This window comes from Malus domestica, chromosome 16 (assembly GCF_042453785.1).
Source record: "Malus domestica chromosome 16, GDT2T_hap1".
Classification (NCBI taxonomy): Eukaryota; Viridiplantae; Streptophyta; class Magnoliopsida; order Rosales; family Rosaceae; genus Malus; species Malus domestica.
The window spans coordinates 17,967,990-17,983,892 of NC_091676.1; the positions used below are offsets into that span (position 1 = coordinate 17,967,990).

Below are 15,903 nucleotides of genomic sequence, written 5' to 3' on the forward strand. Positions count from 1 at the left end.
TTCACACATGCTACTCACGGTCTTGCATTTTGTTCCTCCTACTGGGTCCTCCTTTCTATCATTTGAACTCTGTTGCTACGGAGTGTAGTTATATATAGGTAATTAATTTTGTTCTCCAATTAGAGAACAAATAAACCACTTCCAAAATGACTAAATTCATATGGGTAAAAGTAAGAAAAAAGTACTTAAGAAGAGGTTAATTAACTATCTTTTCCTGAACTAGACGACACTTGAGTGCAATTTTGGGTTAGAGTAATTTAGATTATTGTCTTGTAAAAAAACCAATGCTCAGTTATTTAATTGAATAATCTTTGTGACCATAAGTTCGTAACAATTGCAACACCTTATACAAGTAGTGAGAGATCCATCAATCCAGTGGGCCCAATGCACAAGGCCCATTATTCATTTTCCCAGCCGGCCTTTAATTTTAACTACTTTATGTGACCGTTACAAGTAGGAATTTCTTCCTCCCATTTGGCACCATGAAATGAATCACTCGCTGCTGAAACTTGTGCACAAATGCCAAACTCTCAGACCACTGAAATCCATCCATGCCCATCTCCTAGTCACCGGTTCGTTCCTCTCGTCCCACCATATCCTCAACAAGCTCCTCAGGTTGTACTCTCGCTTTGGAGCTATCGACTATGCCCGCAAGCTGTTCGATGAAATTACTCAACCAAATTCCTTTCTTTGGACTGCCTTGATTCATGGGCATGTCGAGAATCGTAGATATGAAGTTGCTTTGTCTCTGTTTTCCCAAATGCATGGTGACTCCGTTGAGCTATTGAATTTTACTTTTGCATCCGTGCTTAAGGCTTTAGCTAGGCAGAGTAGAGTTCAAGATGGGGAAGCAATTTATGGGTTTGTCTTGAAATTTGGATTCGGTTCTGACTTGACCATTCAAAATGCGGTAATTGACTTGTTTATGAGATGTGGCAAAGTTGATGTCGCTAGGGGTGTATTTGACCAGATGGATGAAAAAGATGTGGTTTCTTGGAATTCGATGATTTCAGGCTATGGAGGTAATGGTAGAGTTGATGTTGCGAGGGAGCTTTTTGATTGGATGCCTGAGAGGAATACAGTTTCATGGACAAGCATGATATGTGGATGTGTGAAGTCTGGGGACATGGCGGAGGCAAGGTTTCTTTTTGAGAAAATGCCAACCAAAGACTTGGTGTCATGGAATGTGATGATTTCTGGGTACACTGATGCCGGTGAAATTGGTAATGCTCTCTCTTTATTTGAAGCAATGCCAATCCGTGAGGTTGGGACTTGGAATCTGATGATTTCGGGGTTATGTAAAGCAGGGGATATCAAACTTGCAGAAGACTTCTTCAATATTATGCCAAATAAGAATGTTGCTTCGTGGACTATAATGATGGATGGCTATATAAAATCTGGCAATATTACTAGTGCGAGGAGCTTATTTGATCAGATGCCAGAGAAGAATTTGGTTTCATGGTCTACCATAATTGGGGGTTATGCGCGAAATGGGGAGCCTCGCAGAGCTTTGGAGATGTACAAACACTTCAAGGAGCTAGGAGTTGGACCAGATGAGACTTTTGTATTGGGAATCATCTCGGCTTGCTCACAATTAGGAGTTCTTGGTACAGCAGAATCCATTGTGGGTGATTTTTTGGGACAATCAACTCTGTCTAATCTGCAAGTGGTCACTAGTTTGATAGACATGTACGCAAAATGTGGGAGCATTGAAAGGGCTGTACAAATATTTGAAATGGCCCGAAAAAAGGATTTGCTTTGTTATAGCACCATGATTTCAGCCTTTGCCAACCATGGATTGGGTCAAGATGCCATTTCTTTGTTTGAGGAGATGAAGAGGGAAGGCATAAAACCTGATGGCATATGTTTTCTTAGCGTTCTGAGTGCTTGTAACCATGCTGGTTTAGTCACCGAGGGCAGGAGGTACTTTAAACAAATGACATTTGAACATGGAATTCATCCTTCTGTAAAACACTATGCATGTGTTGTTGACCTTCTTGGTCGTGGCGGATGCCTCAGAGAAGCGTACAAGCTTATATGTAAGATGCCGTTTGCAGCTCCTTCAGCTGTATGGGGCGCTTTACTTGCAGCGTGCAGGGTCCATCGCAATGTCCAACTGGCTGAAGTTGCCGCAGCCGAATTATTCAAGATTGAGCCAGACAATTCTGGCAATTATATTCTGTTATCCAATACCTATGCTGCTGCAGGAATGTGGGATGGCGTGGCGAAAGTAAGAGCGTTGATTAGAGAGCATGGGGTTAGAAAAAATAGAGGGTCGAGCTGGATTGAGTTGGGATGTGAAATCCATGAGTTTGTTATGGGAGATATGTCACATTTTGATTCAGAAAGGATATACCTTGTACTGGATTTGCTTAGGGAAGATATGAAGCTTCTGGGTTATTTAGTTGACAGCGAACAGAAAGCAGAATTGTCAAGCTCTGGAAACTATACACAGGTTCAGTAGTTCGATAACAGTATGTTCCGCTGCCGCGATTCGAACCTTGTTGAGCAAATACACATTCCAAGTTTATTTTTGCTTGTGACAATTTAATTTAAATCTTCGCAATTCGTCTATTATAGCAACGATAATTGAGTAAAAATGAAAATCTTTATCGTTGTAGTCTAGATTTGGAACACAAGTCCATAAATTGTTCCAACGTCGTAAAATGCCCTTGACAAGCGATTACTGGGAGGAGTTCTACGAACATGTTGCCCGAGTAAAATACTTGTTTGGGTGGCGACTGGAGAGTTGAAACTAGGGCAAACCATGTATTTTATGAACTAGACTCCCTACACGCACACAAAAAGCCTGTTTTGAATCATGCGCTATCTGCTTGATTCAAGAATAACATCTTTACCTAAGCCCCTCGGGTTAATAGGGGCACCCCACCTTTACAAGTGGGGTAGCAAAAAAAAAAAAAAAAAGGAAGAACATCTTTACATGTGCGCAACGCTTTTCTTTAATGAGGTAATTTATTTGGTCACAAATTATTCTTAGTTTTAGGATTGTGTCGATCAATATTATAGGTCAATGAATAGAAATTTTAGCAAATGATATTGATGCTAGACGGAGAAAAAAATTGTTTTTATTGAAGAGGATAATTGGTTTTAGCATATGTATGTTTTAATTTGATATGGATACGTTAGGCACTGTAATTATTTTTTTTATTTTTATTGTACTCATGTCTAATTAAACGTATCCATACCAAATTAAAACATACATATGCTAAAGCAATACAATCTAAAATTGAAATTTTATAGCCAATACGCAAGAAAAGATAGAATAATGTCACATTATGAGCACGAAATGTGCAGAAACAAATGGAACATAAAATTACAAGCAAAAATGGAGTACTTATATAGTGCCTCCAGTTGTCAAATTGTTTGAGGAAGAAGTCTTTGTCTTGACCATGAGGTTCATAACATTCTTGAAGCTGTTGACATATATTGAAATCCAAAGGTATTATTAATATAATATACGCATTCTAGATCCACAATGACTTACACTTGTTTGGAAGTGTTTTTAAAACGACATGAAACCGCTTTTTGTGAATTTGTTTTTGAAATCAATCATTGGTAAAAATCCAAGTGGATCCTAAAAAAACACGTTAAGTGCCAAAACTAATTTCATAAAAAACGCTTCCAGTAATTTTAAAAACATTTCTAAACAAGTCATAAAATTCAGTAGTAGTCCCAAGTTTGAATTAAGAGAGTTTTAATGAAAAGCCCGCGGTACTGTTCACTTTAAAGAAAAACCATATTTTTACACTAAAAAGTCAAACCTGATACTATTTATTTTACCCTTTATTTTGTCCTTATCATTAAAAGTTTTCAAGCCATTTTCATTAGTTTTCCTTTAATTAATCCCCTCTCGCCGTTGATAAACAAAAATTCATGATAGGGAAAACCAACCTCACCCAACGAAACCACTTCTGAATTAATCAAATGAAAAGAAAGCCACAATTATGGTACGCAAATTAAAATGTAGCACAGTAAGATGAAAAGTCACAGAAAAAGTATGAAACAAACTAAATATAAGATAAGCTACCTACCTCCATGTTAGCCTAATCTCTTCGACCTTTTCATCGATCGCTCTAGTTACTGACTCTAATTCTCTACGTATAGCAATATAGGAGCCAATAATATGCTTGCAAAAAAATCGAAATCCCTCCCTGAACAGCAGTCCATGCATGAAGAAAGCAATAATCTCACCGACTGGAATTTTGTCTTCTTTCTTGAAAGTTTCTTCCTGAAAAATGATCCTTTTTTTTTTTTTTTTTTTTTTTTGAGAAAATTCCCATTGGATTGGTTGAGCAAAAACGAAAATACTATATTGGTTGAGCAATAATCTCACCCTAAAACCGTTTTAGGGCCACGGCCTCTGGTATATATTTCTCAGGGTTTGGTTCACATCATGAGATAATTACACAAATGATGAAGTGATTTACAAGAGTTAGAAGACTAGAAAATGATAAATCTCCGATTAATACAAGACTACATGATTATCCAAAGAGTTCCACTTTTCTATGAGATGCGTGTTCGATGTGAAATCCGTTCGATTTTAGTGCTACACTTACTATTTATTTGTATCATCTTTGTTACTGGATTTTTGTGGGTTAACGAAAACTATATGCTTGTAATGATATTGTGTTAGAAAGTTCTCTTACAAGTTTGAACCACAGTTTCTTTTTAAACTATTCTGCCGTATTAATCTCTTATCTTTGCTTGTGGATATAACTTGAATTTGCAACATATGTAATTAGGGAAATTAGGCAGAAGAATTTGGGCAACTACTAGGATGATGGAGGCCGCCAAAAGAATAATCGGGAGCAAAAGAGAATCAAGGGGTGGAAATAATCAAATATGTGCATAAGTAGATCAAGGTTGTATGAAAATCATTTCCGTATTGGTTTAAATCTTACTTGACAGTAGGGTTGGTTACTTTATTTTAATTTCGTTTCCACTGATATGTTATGTACGAGTTCTGGATGTATTTCAGGATAAGGGCATGACAATGTTTCAGAATATGAGTAATCTGTGTTAGGGGTGGTTTTGGGACATTACTGTACCAAAACTTCTGTACCAATTATCATATCAAATATTTAGTACGGCAAAATCTATTAACATTACCGTACCAAACTTTCGGTATACCGAATATCGGAATACCAAATAGTTTGGTTGATATGATATGCCAATGGTAATTGCCACTTTGTTTTAAGCCACTTAGTTTGCCCAAAATCTAATATTTTTTAATTAATGTTGAAGTGTAAAAAATATAGAAAAAAAATATATAAACGTTCGTAATGATAAGCTGTACAACTTTGAGCTTAACTTTGAAATTCACCATTATAATCATATAAATTATAGATCAAAATTTAACCGTTGATTGTTGTTTACATTTACGCTTCATTTTTCTCATCAATTTTTTTTTTTTTTTTTGGATTTTCTTTTTTGAAATCATGATCTATTAGAGGATGTAGGAAGATAAACGGTTTGGATCGTTGATAGTATGTTTAGAGTTTTACGGTTAGTGAAAATATTGCTTGACGTTTATAAAGTTTCTATAAACTATATGACATTGACTCATATTTTAGTTAATTGTAAATATCGAAACGTGATATCAAATATCTAAACCGTTTATCTTCTTACATCCGCCAGATGATCATGTTTTCAAAAAAGAAAATTTAAAAAAAGAAATGCAGTAAGAAGAATAAAGCGTAAATGACAATCGACGATTAAATATAAATGTAAGGTTTATGGATTATAGTGTTGGATTTTGAAGCTGACTGTCACATCCCGGCTCGGGGCGGATCACTTCCTAGGCCCTCTCCACAACCATAGCACGATATTGTCCGCTTTAGGCCCCGACCACGCATTCACGGTTTTGTTTCTGGGAACTCACAAGCAACTTCTTAGGAGGTCACCCATCCTGAGATTGCTCTGGCCACCTTCTCGCTTAACTTAGGAGTTCCTACGGAATCGGAAGCCAGTGAGCTCCTAAAAAGCCTCGTGCTAGGTAGGGATGACAATATACATTTAAGGATCACTCCCTTGAGCGATGTGGGATGTTATAATCCACTCCCCTTAGGGGCCCGACGTCCTCGTTGGCACACTTCCGCCCAGGGATTGTCTCTAATACCATTTGTCACATCTCGGCCCGGGTCCACCACATCCCGGGCCCGTTCCACCACCGTAGCACGATATTGTCCGCTTTGGGCCTCGACCACGCCCTCACAGTTTTGTTTCTGGGAACTCACAAGCAACTTCCTAGGAGGTCACCCATCCTGGGATTGCTCTGGCCACCTTCTCGCTTAACTTCGGAGTTCCTACGGAACTCGAAGCCAGTGAGCTCCCAAAAAACCTATTGCTAGGTAAGGATGAGAATATATCACTTCCTGGTCCCTCTCCACCACCATAGCACAATATTGTCCGCTTTGGGCCCCAACCACGCCTTCACGGTTTTGTTTCTAGGAACTCACGAGCAACTTCCCAGAAGGTCACCCATTCTGGGATTGCTCTGGCCACCTTCTCGCTTAACTTAGGAGTTCCTACGGAACCGGAAGCCAGTGAGCTCCTAAAAAGGCTCATGCTAGGTAGAGATGAGAATATACATTTAAGGATCACTCCCTTGAGCGATGTGGGATGTTATAATCCACTCCCCTTAGAGCACTTCCAGCCATGTCAATTGGCCGGGGGACAGACGAGATCAAAAGGCCTGAGGGCCTGTCAACTGGGTCCAGCCACAAGGGGCCCGAGCTGGTGGAGAAGGCCTGAGTAGGGGGCCTGTCAATTTGTGACAGCCCCGGAGCCCGAGCACCAAGCCAATTTTTTATTTTTTTCTGTCAGGCGCGTGCACCCCACTCGCGCGTGGGGGCGCGTCGCCCGACAGCTTTTCAGAAAAACAGGCAGCTTTACAGCTTTTCACAGTTACCGTTGGGAAGCCACGTGGCTTCCCACGGTCCGTTCGATCTCAACTGCTCCTTCATTTGGACCGTTGGATCTCAACGGTAAAAAAAATAAAAAAAATCTGATTTAATATCAACCGTTCGATCTGAGATCAACGGTCGATATTAATATGCTTTATAAATAAAGAAAAAATAGTTTTAAAATTAAGAAAAGTTACCGTTGTGACACGTGGCACAATCTGGAGTGTTGGAATTCAAATTTTTTAAATCCAACGGCAGAGATTAATTATTTGAATAAAAATTAAAAAAAAATGTAAAAAATCCGAAAAAATTGTAAAAAATCTGAAAAAAAATTGTAAAAAATTGTTTTTACTTTTCTATAAATACCACTTCTTCTCCATCTACCTTACACCACAATTTCATATTTTCTCAACTACTTTCAATCAAATTCCTATCTTTCTCTCAAAGTTTCAATCCAATTTTTTTCCACAAAATGGCTACTGATGCAGGTTCGAATTGGTCGCTTCTTGAAGATGTTGCGTTGTGCACTAGCTGGGTTGAAGTTACTCATAATTCCCTTACGGGTAATGAGATGCAATTGCGAGAAATGTGGAGTTTAATTCATACCAAATTTGTTGAGCAAATGAGTGGGAAAAGAACCAAAGAATCGATATCCAGTCGTTGGAAAATACTTAGCCATTCCTTTAGTACGTGGAGAGATGCCTTGACACAAGCTAGTAATAATGTTCGAAGTGGGGCAAATTATGCGGATGAGGTAAGAATATATTATAATTATTTGTTTGTATTATTATTTTGTTACCTAATTTGATTATAATTATTTGTTTGTTTCATTTATTTGTTACCTAATTTCATTATTATTATTTGTTTGCAATATTTATTTGTGACCTAATTTCATTATTATTATTTGTTTGTATTATTTATTTGTGACCTAATAATTTCATTATTATTATTTGTTTGTATTATTTATTTGTTACCTAATAATTTCATTATTATTATTTGTTTGTATTATTTATTTGTTACCTAATAATTTCATTATTATTATTTGTTTGTATTATTTATTTGTGACCTAATAATTTCATTATTATTATTTTTTTGTATTATTTATTTGTTACCTAATAATTTCATTATTATTATTTTTTTGTATTATTTATTTGTTACCTAATAATTTCATTATTATTATTTGTTTGTATTATTTATTTGTTACCTAATAATTTCATTATTATTCATTTGTTTGTATTATTTATTTGTTACCTAATAATTTCAATATTATTTATTTGTAGCAACTTCAAGCACAAGCATGGTATGGTGCCAAAATCAAATCAAGAAACAAATCATTCACCCGGTGGGAATGCTGGAATATTGTTAAAGATTGTCCTAAATTCAAAGTTGTGCCTGTTGGTCCAGAAGTATGCATGAACAACATCCCTCTACACAACACCTTTGTACACAACACCTCTCCACACTCTACACACGATCATGGCTCCCATGTTGATGAAGAAGATGGAGAAAAAGTGCCTGAAACGCCCATTCCTGAACAAGCGTCGGGGTCGACCCATTATCCAATTAGGCCTCTAGGTAAGAAGGCTTCAAAGAGGAAAGGGAGTGCTTCCAAGAATGATTATGGAAAGTACATGCAAGAACTTGCTCGTCAAGGTGAATTGACGTTGGCGCGGGAATTGGCGAAATATGAGGCTGACAAGGCTAGAGAAGAGGTAAAAGCTGCAGCTATTCAACAAGCATTTCAAGCTGAACAGAGGGAAAGAGAGCTACTTAGGCAAGAAAGGGAGTTGCTTAGAGAAGAAAGAATTGCACTACGAGATCGTGACATTATGAACACGCGTTTAGAAGGGATGTCTCCAAATTCTAAATATTTTTGGCAGTCGGAGAAAGCGGATGTGGTGCAAAGGAGGCGTGCAAGAGAAGCGAGATCAAGACAAGATGGTCCTAGCACAACAAGACAAGATGATCCTAGCACCACAGATTGGTTAAGTGGTGAGGAATAGGGTACTTTTGTAATCGGAGCCCATAGTTTTCCAATCACTTTGGGTTGTAATTTATTATTTATGTTGTTTCCATTTTATTGAAGTTAGTACTTTATTTAAAGTGAGAGTACATGTATTTAATTTCGTAATATATTTATCCTAATAATAGAATCTTTATTTCATCAAATTGTTCACGTATAATGAAATTATAAAACACACCAAATAAAACTCACCAATTGGAATTACATAAACATACCAAATAAAATTACATAAACATACGAAATAATAAAAAACTCACTACAAAAAACACACCAAATAAAAATACATAAACATACCAAATAATTCACACCAAATAAAATTACATGAACATACGAAATAATAAAAAACTCACTACAAAAAACACACCAAATAAAATTACATAAACACACCAAATAAAATTACATAAACATACGAAATAATAAAAAACTCACTACAGAAAACACACCAAATAATTCACACCAAATAAAATTACATAAACATACGAAATAATAAAAAACTTACTACAAAAAACACACCAAATAAAATTACATAAACACACCAAATACAAACAAACATACTAAATAAACTTAAGTATCTTCAGCTTGTTTTAATGCCCACTGGTGCTCTATCAAGTCAATTTGCCGATCATTGTGCATAGATGACCTTTGAAGTGCAGTATATCGTTGAATGACCCTTTCATTGTAACGTCTATCCCTTTCTAATGGCTCGTGTTGCACGGGTTCTTCGGTGGCATCATGCGCACAATATATCCGTGTTCTTGAATTGTTCATCGTGTCTGCCTCTGGCTCATATTCATCAACCGCATCATAATCAAACTCATCTTCCACAATCATGTTGTGAAGAATGACGCACGTCATCATGATGGATCGAAGTGACTCTACATCGAACATTCTGGCAGCACCCCTGACGATCGCCCAACGAGCTTGAAGGATACCAAAACAACGCTCCACATCCTTCCTGCACCCTTCTTGACAGCTTGCAAAGTGTTTTTGTTTTGCACTTCACGGGCGTGGCACTGTTTTGACAAAGGTTTCCCACCGTGGGTAAATGCCGTCAGCTAGGTAGTATGCCCCGTCGTACCTACGTCTGTTAACGACGTACGTGACTTTTGGTGCCTTTCCTTGCAGGACGTCGTTGAACACTGGGGATTGGGCAAGGACGTTCAGATCATTTTGAGCCCTCGGAACCCCGAAAAAGGCGTGCCATATCCATGTATCAAAAGATGCCACTGCCTCCAAAATGATAGATTTTGATCATTTTCTGTTCCCATATGCGCCTTGCCATGCACTTGGACAGTTTTTCCACGTCCAGTGCATACAATCGATGCTTCCTATCATCCCAGGAAAACCTCGCATCTTGCCCTTCTTCAGAAGCCTTTGCAAGTCCACGTGAGTAGGTTTTCGAAGGTACTCTGCGGTGTACAAAGATTCAATTGCTCCGCAAAACCTCATCAGGGCCTCAAGAATGGTTGATTTCCCCATCCTCGTTATCTCATCCACTTGGTCTGCAGATGCTCCATACGCAAGCATCCGCAACGCAGCAGTGATTTTTTGCTCAAGCAGGAGACCCATAACACCACAAGCATCCTTCTTTTGCACAAAGTAAGAATCATGATTGCAAACATCAGTCATGATTCTGTTGAACAAATGTCGTTCCATTCTAAAACAGCGTCTGAAGTACGTATCAGGAAATGCACTGTTATGGACAAAGTAATCGTCCAACAGCTCTTCACCCTGTCGTTGCCTGCTTCTATCAAGGTTTCTTGAACGGTTGGGCCTGCATATCTGAGCAACAGTCTGGATGACTCGACGGGAATGTGAGGCTCTGGCCATTCTTGTTTCATCATCTCTCCTTCTACGCTCCTCATCTTCTTCCATCTCATTTTTGGCTATCTGAAGGTTGAACATTCCTTCAGATTGGTTAAACAATTCCTCCTCTTGCTGATCGATTTCCCATATCATCCTTGATGAAGAAGAAGACATTGTAAGGATGGATGGTGAAGAAGAAGCAGAAATTATGAATAATGAGATAGAGATGTTGAGAAAATTGGTGTGAGATTTGTGAGGATGGATGGTGGATTATATGGACGATTCAGAAAAGGATCGGATTGTAGATGAGGCCACGTGGCATGCCGTCATTCGTTAAAAATCTAATCGAAATCTATCCTCAAAGATTCTGAAAAGATAATGACACGTGGCACGATCGTATTGGATAAAAATCTTATCGAAATCGATCTCCAATAATTATATTTTCGGATAATGACACGTTGCGCAATTTTGAACGAGTTAAAATCTGATCAAAATCTATCGTCAAAGATTCTCAAAAGATAACGACACGTGGCACGATGACATTGGATAAAAATCTTATCGAAATCGATCTCCAATAATTATCTTTTCGGATAATGACACGTGGCGCAATTTTGAACGAGTTAAAATCTGATCAAAATCTATTGTCAAAGATTTTCAAAAAATAACGACACGTGGCACGATGACATTGGATAAAAATCTTATCGAAATCCATCGCTAAATATTTGTTTGTTTTTATAAAATGACACGTGGCGCAACGAGAACGATTTAAAAAATCTTATTCAAAATTACAAATAATTTTATTTTGTATTATTTAAACAAACAAAAAAACTAATATTTTATTGCCTATTGCCTGGGGGGAGGGCTCCAAGGATGGAGATGCAAATGGCAATTACTGTTCATTAATGGCAGTTACTATTCATTTGAGGCAGTTACTGTTCAAAATGGTGGATTCAATAGTGGATTGCCAGGGGGAAGGCTCAATGGGTGGAGTTGCTCTTAGGGGCCCGACGTCCTCGTTGGCACACTTCCGCCCAGGGATTGGCTCTAATACCATTTGTCACATCTCGGCCTGGGTCCACCACATCCCAGGCCCGTTCCACCACCGTAGCACGATATTGTCCGCTTTGGGCCTCGACCATGTCCTCACGGTTTTGTTTCTGGGAACTCACGAGCAACTTCCTAGAAGGTCACCCATCCTGGGATTGCTCTGGCCACCTTCTCACTTAACTTCGGAGTTCCTACGGAACCGGAAGCCAGTGAGCTCCCAAAAGGTCTCGTGCTAGGTAGGGATGAGAATATACATTTAAGAATCACTCCCCTAGACGATGTGAGATGTTACACTGACCCTTCATGAAAGTTGTAATGCTTGTTACAATGAGTGATTGTATATTTTTTTTTTTACATTTTTTACACTTCTACAATAATTATTATTAATTTTATTAATTTTTCCCTCAAATAATTCTATGAATAAATACATAATATAATATTAATAATATTGGTAGGTACGGTATACCACTGGTACTAGTTTTGGATACTAGTACTGTACTGAAACAGTATGATACGGTACAAATACCGCACCATTACCAATTGGTACAAATTTTTGGTAATAATTTGATATGGTATGGTTGGTACGGTAATTTGGTAAAAATTTGATATGGTATGGTTGGTACGGTAATTTGGTAAAAATTTCCTCCCCTAATCTGTGTAGGCTTGTAGTATTTATCAGACATATCTAATTTTTGTAGTATTTCACACTAACACTAAGATAAACTAAAGTCAGCATTAACATGTTTTTATGAAAAAGGTAATAACATGGAATGTGCAACGATTCGAATAAAAATAAAATAAAAAGGGAAGGTTAAATTTTTTGAAACATACGAAATCTAAAATATAATTAAAGTTGTAATGCTTCAATAAAGGTGACTTTATTATTAAATTGCATCTAATATAAACCAAGAATGTATAGCAGTCAGATGCATCCCCTGCTAATGACCAAGTACTGATACACATATAGTTAATACAATATTTACTAGTTCCAGAATAATTTTCTTTTCCTGTTAAGATTTCCAGACAAAAAGAGACAGTTTAATGAATTTACTCAATCACCGACTTTGCTGACATGTTTTGGTAATTAGGGTTTAGATTTGTAGACAGCCATATCTTAAAAGGCCAGGAGAAAAGGTAATCCATTTTCCACACTTCCAACATCATGAGCCATGTGCATATTGGGGGTACTACTCCCAATATGACTTGGTAAGTTTGCCTTGCTCATATACTGGGTTGAAAGACGAGTTGTTCTTAATTTCATTATATTAGTTGGAGGGGAGTTGAACTCAGAATCTTAGGTACAAGAGTGAATGTTTATAATCAATTGATCTCTAAGCTCTTTATGGTGTGCAAGAAAAACATGAAATCTGAATTTCAGCATCTTTGGATGACCAAACAAAGAGCAATTTGTGGTTATTCAAACTCTTATTGAGCTGACTGCTTTTCCATTCTCATAAATGATTTGCATCCCAAGTCTTATGGATCAATATTACGGGAATATCTAGCGAACAAATTAAAAAATTTGTTCTAAACAGCCTTAACTCTGCTTGATCATGTCCAGGAAGTTCTTGGTAGACTGAAATTTATGGTTGCTTGTGATCAAAATATAATTAATAGATAGGATAAGATGCATCAATAGCCCTTCAAAGATTTTGCTGCACCCTAGCTATCCTGAACATTTAAATCTGTTATAACAGCAAAATCTTTACGCAGTAGTCAATTTGATCATGTTTAAGGAGTGGAATGGAATCGAACAGGGAAAACTATTGCACATATCTAGAAATCTTTTTCAACTTGTATTACAAGAAAAGAGTACAAAATCTGCATGCGGTCTACCCACATATACACTCAAAATGTAGCTTTTTATTATATATCCATACCAAATATCAAAAGTACATAATTCATAACCAAAACATGAAACATGCCATATTTTGTTCATTTTTGAACAACCTATTTGGAACCAAAATCCCTCTCTGTATGCAGTTTGGTTTGACTGAATCATCAGAAACAACACGATATAGCATCGACCAAAGATGCACTCATACCGCAAACAAATCTTGCTACCCAAACTTTGTGGAATGCATCTGTATTTACTTCAGTAGATTATCTTCTGCTTCTATCTACAATCCCAACCAAATCAAGAAAAGGCATGTCAGTAATGATCTGAATATCTTTAGTTTGTCGATAACCCAAGCTGTGAGATTAATTTTCTCTACATATCATGAGATCTAGAGAGAGATGATATATCTTTTCTTCTCCCTTGCTCTTATGGGTTGACCTGTCTTTTTCATACACCACACCCCAAGCCTCTGGCTTCTGACCCTTTCATGATTCTCAACTTCTTGCAGGATGACATGAACATACTGTAATAGCAACAGAAGACTTGTGAGTACGTATATCGATACACAGAGAGATATATATAGTGAGAGAGAGAGAGAGAGAGAGAGAGAGAGAGAGAGAGAACTTACTCCCATGGAACATCTCCAACCAGCATCCAATCACCATCTTTGTCCTCATAAGTAGGTGCATATTCTGATCCTTTGTAGCCTTCCCTCTCTGAGTATTGGCCTATAGTAAACTTAAACATGACTTCTAAGGCCTTGAGGAGTTCTGGGTAGCATTTGTAAACCCTAAGGTCAATCTTTCTGAGGTAAGGTGCTCCATCCATGCTTACTTTCACATAAATCCCAGCAGCAGTTTCAGGCTCAGTATTCTTATTTACCTGGAGGCTGTTCTTCCTATAAGATCTGATTGGTGGCCACCCCACTATTTGTGCCCTGTCATACCAACACATCAAAACTTATGAGTACAACAACTCAAATATGTAGCTCATACTATATATTTCTTATAATATAAATTCATTTCAACAAGATCAATCAATAAAATGACTTACTTTGCAGAAGGAGCAGTTTCCTTTTGAGCATTTTTAGCATCAGGGTTTCCTTCTTCATTTTTTAAATTAGCTGGCAGTGATCTCTTCTTGGTTTGATTAGGAAGCTCACTAGTTTCATCTCTCCCTGGCAACCCTAGTGTCAGCTCTGTTGCCTTGAGGTTGAGATCATTCTCATGTGCCTTGCCTTCCATTTTTCCCAACAATCTTCGACTGAAAAAAAAAAATACGAATTCTTGAACCTCAAGAAACAAAATCCGGTAATCTGCTCTAGCAAAACCCAAAAGAACAAGTTCTTCTTTCTGGTTGAAGGCAAATTTTTCTCTCTTTTTTTTTTTTTTTTTTTTTGGCTGAGGTTTGAGAAATGTGTATGATTTGTGGGGAGGTGGGAATACAAGGTGTGTGTTGTACTTTATAGATATGATTGAAGGAAGGAGCGGGAGTTGTGCAGTGTGCCTTAAAATTTGTTTAATTTGTTATTCTCTCTCTCTCTCTCTCTCTCTCTCTCTCTCTCTCTCTCATTTGCATGACTTACGGACAAAGGAAAGCTAAGCTGTCGGTAGCAATAGCAGCACCTTTGAGGCATTTTGCCTCGGCGTTTGGGCGACAAGAGTTAGACAAGCTCAGCCAACCCTATGCAAAATTGTGAACTCGAAAGGACGGTCAAGGTGCGTTGGGGGATGCAATCTGGACCTTTAATTGTAAGGGAAGAGTTGGGGGGAGCATTCCCATGTGAAATGGGACCACATGGATGTTTGGTATGAACATTTGCATCACCATGTGAGATTAAACTTTGGCACTTTCCTTTTTTAATTTTTTTAATAATAAAATTTGAGTTTATTTCTTTATTTATATAATTAATAAAAAATATATTATACACGACCTGATATAAACTTACGTGAAAGAACATTAAAACTACAATGTAAAAAAACACAGAAAAACACACTGCTCTAACTAATTTATCTAAACTTGAACAAATTGAGTTAAAAAGTCTAACTCTACTCTTACGATAAATCACATCACAACTAGTTCCTCATTTTGCGTAAACTTTATCCTTCCCAATTTTTATTTCTATTTGCAAAAGATTATTCTGCTTGGTCCTTTTTTCCTTTTTAGTTTTCTTTCTATAATTTCATTGTATTCAATATTTAGTGTAGATAAGCAAGTGACTCTTTACCACATTGGTGGAACGGTGTCGTGTTGCATGATGG

At 37.4% G+C, this 15,903-nt stretch overlaps 3 protein-coding genes across 3 annotated transcripts; 1 reads left to right on the forward strand and 2 right to left on the reverse strand.

Moving 5' to 3' along the window:
• The first annotated feature begins 426 nt into the window (after positions 1-426).
• On the forward strand, positions 427-2,625 carry LOC103403973 (putative pentatricopeptide repeat-containing protein At5g37570). The gene has a single exon (XM_008342823.4). It carries the CDS (start codon positions 488-490, stop codon positions 2,462-2,464), a length of 1,977 nt encoding a protein of 658 aa, XP_008341045.3. The 5' UTR covers positions 427-487; the 3' UTR covers positions 2,465-2,625.
• Positions 2,626-9,948: 7,323 nt separating this feature from the next.
• LOC139193030 (uncharacterized) lies at positions 9,949-10,428 on the reverse strand. The gene is made up of 2 exons (XM_070815988.1): positions 10,266-10,428; positions 9,949-10,175 (listed from the first exon to the last, which is right to left on the reverse strand). Exons 1-2 carry the CDS (start codon positions 10,426-10,428, stop codon positions 9,949-9,951), a joined length of 390 nt encoding a protein of 129 aa, XP_070672089.1.
• A 3,217-nt stretch (positions 10,429-13,645) lies between these two features.
• LOC103403972 (auxin-induced protein 22D) lies at positions 13,646-15,345 on the reverse strand. Its single transcript, XM_008342822.4, has 3 exons — positions 14,696-15,345; positions 14,271-14,579; positions 13,646-14,165 (listed from the first exon to the last, which is right to left on the reverse strand). Exons 1-3 carry the CDS (start codon positions 14,884-14,886, stop codon positions 14,090-14,092), a joined length of 576 nt encoding a protein of 191 aa, XP_008341044.3. The 5' UTR covers positions 14,887-15,345; the 3' UTR covers positions 13,646-14,089.
• Between the last annotated feature and the right edge of the window lie 558 nt (positions 15,346-15,903).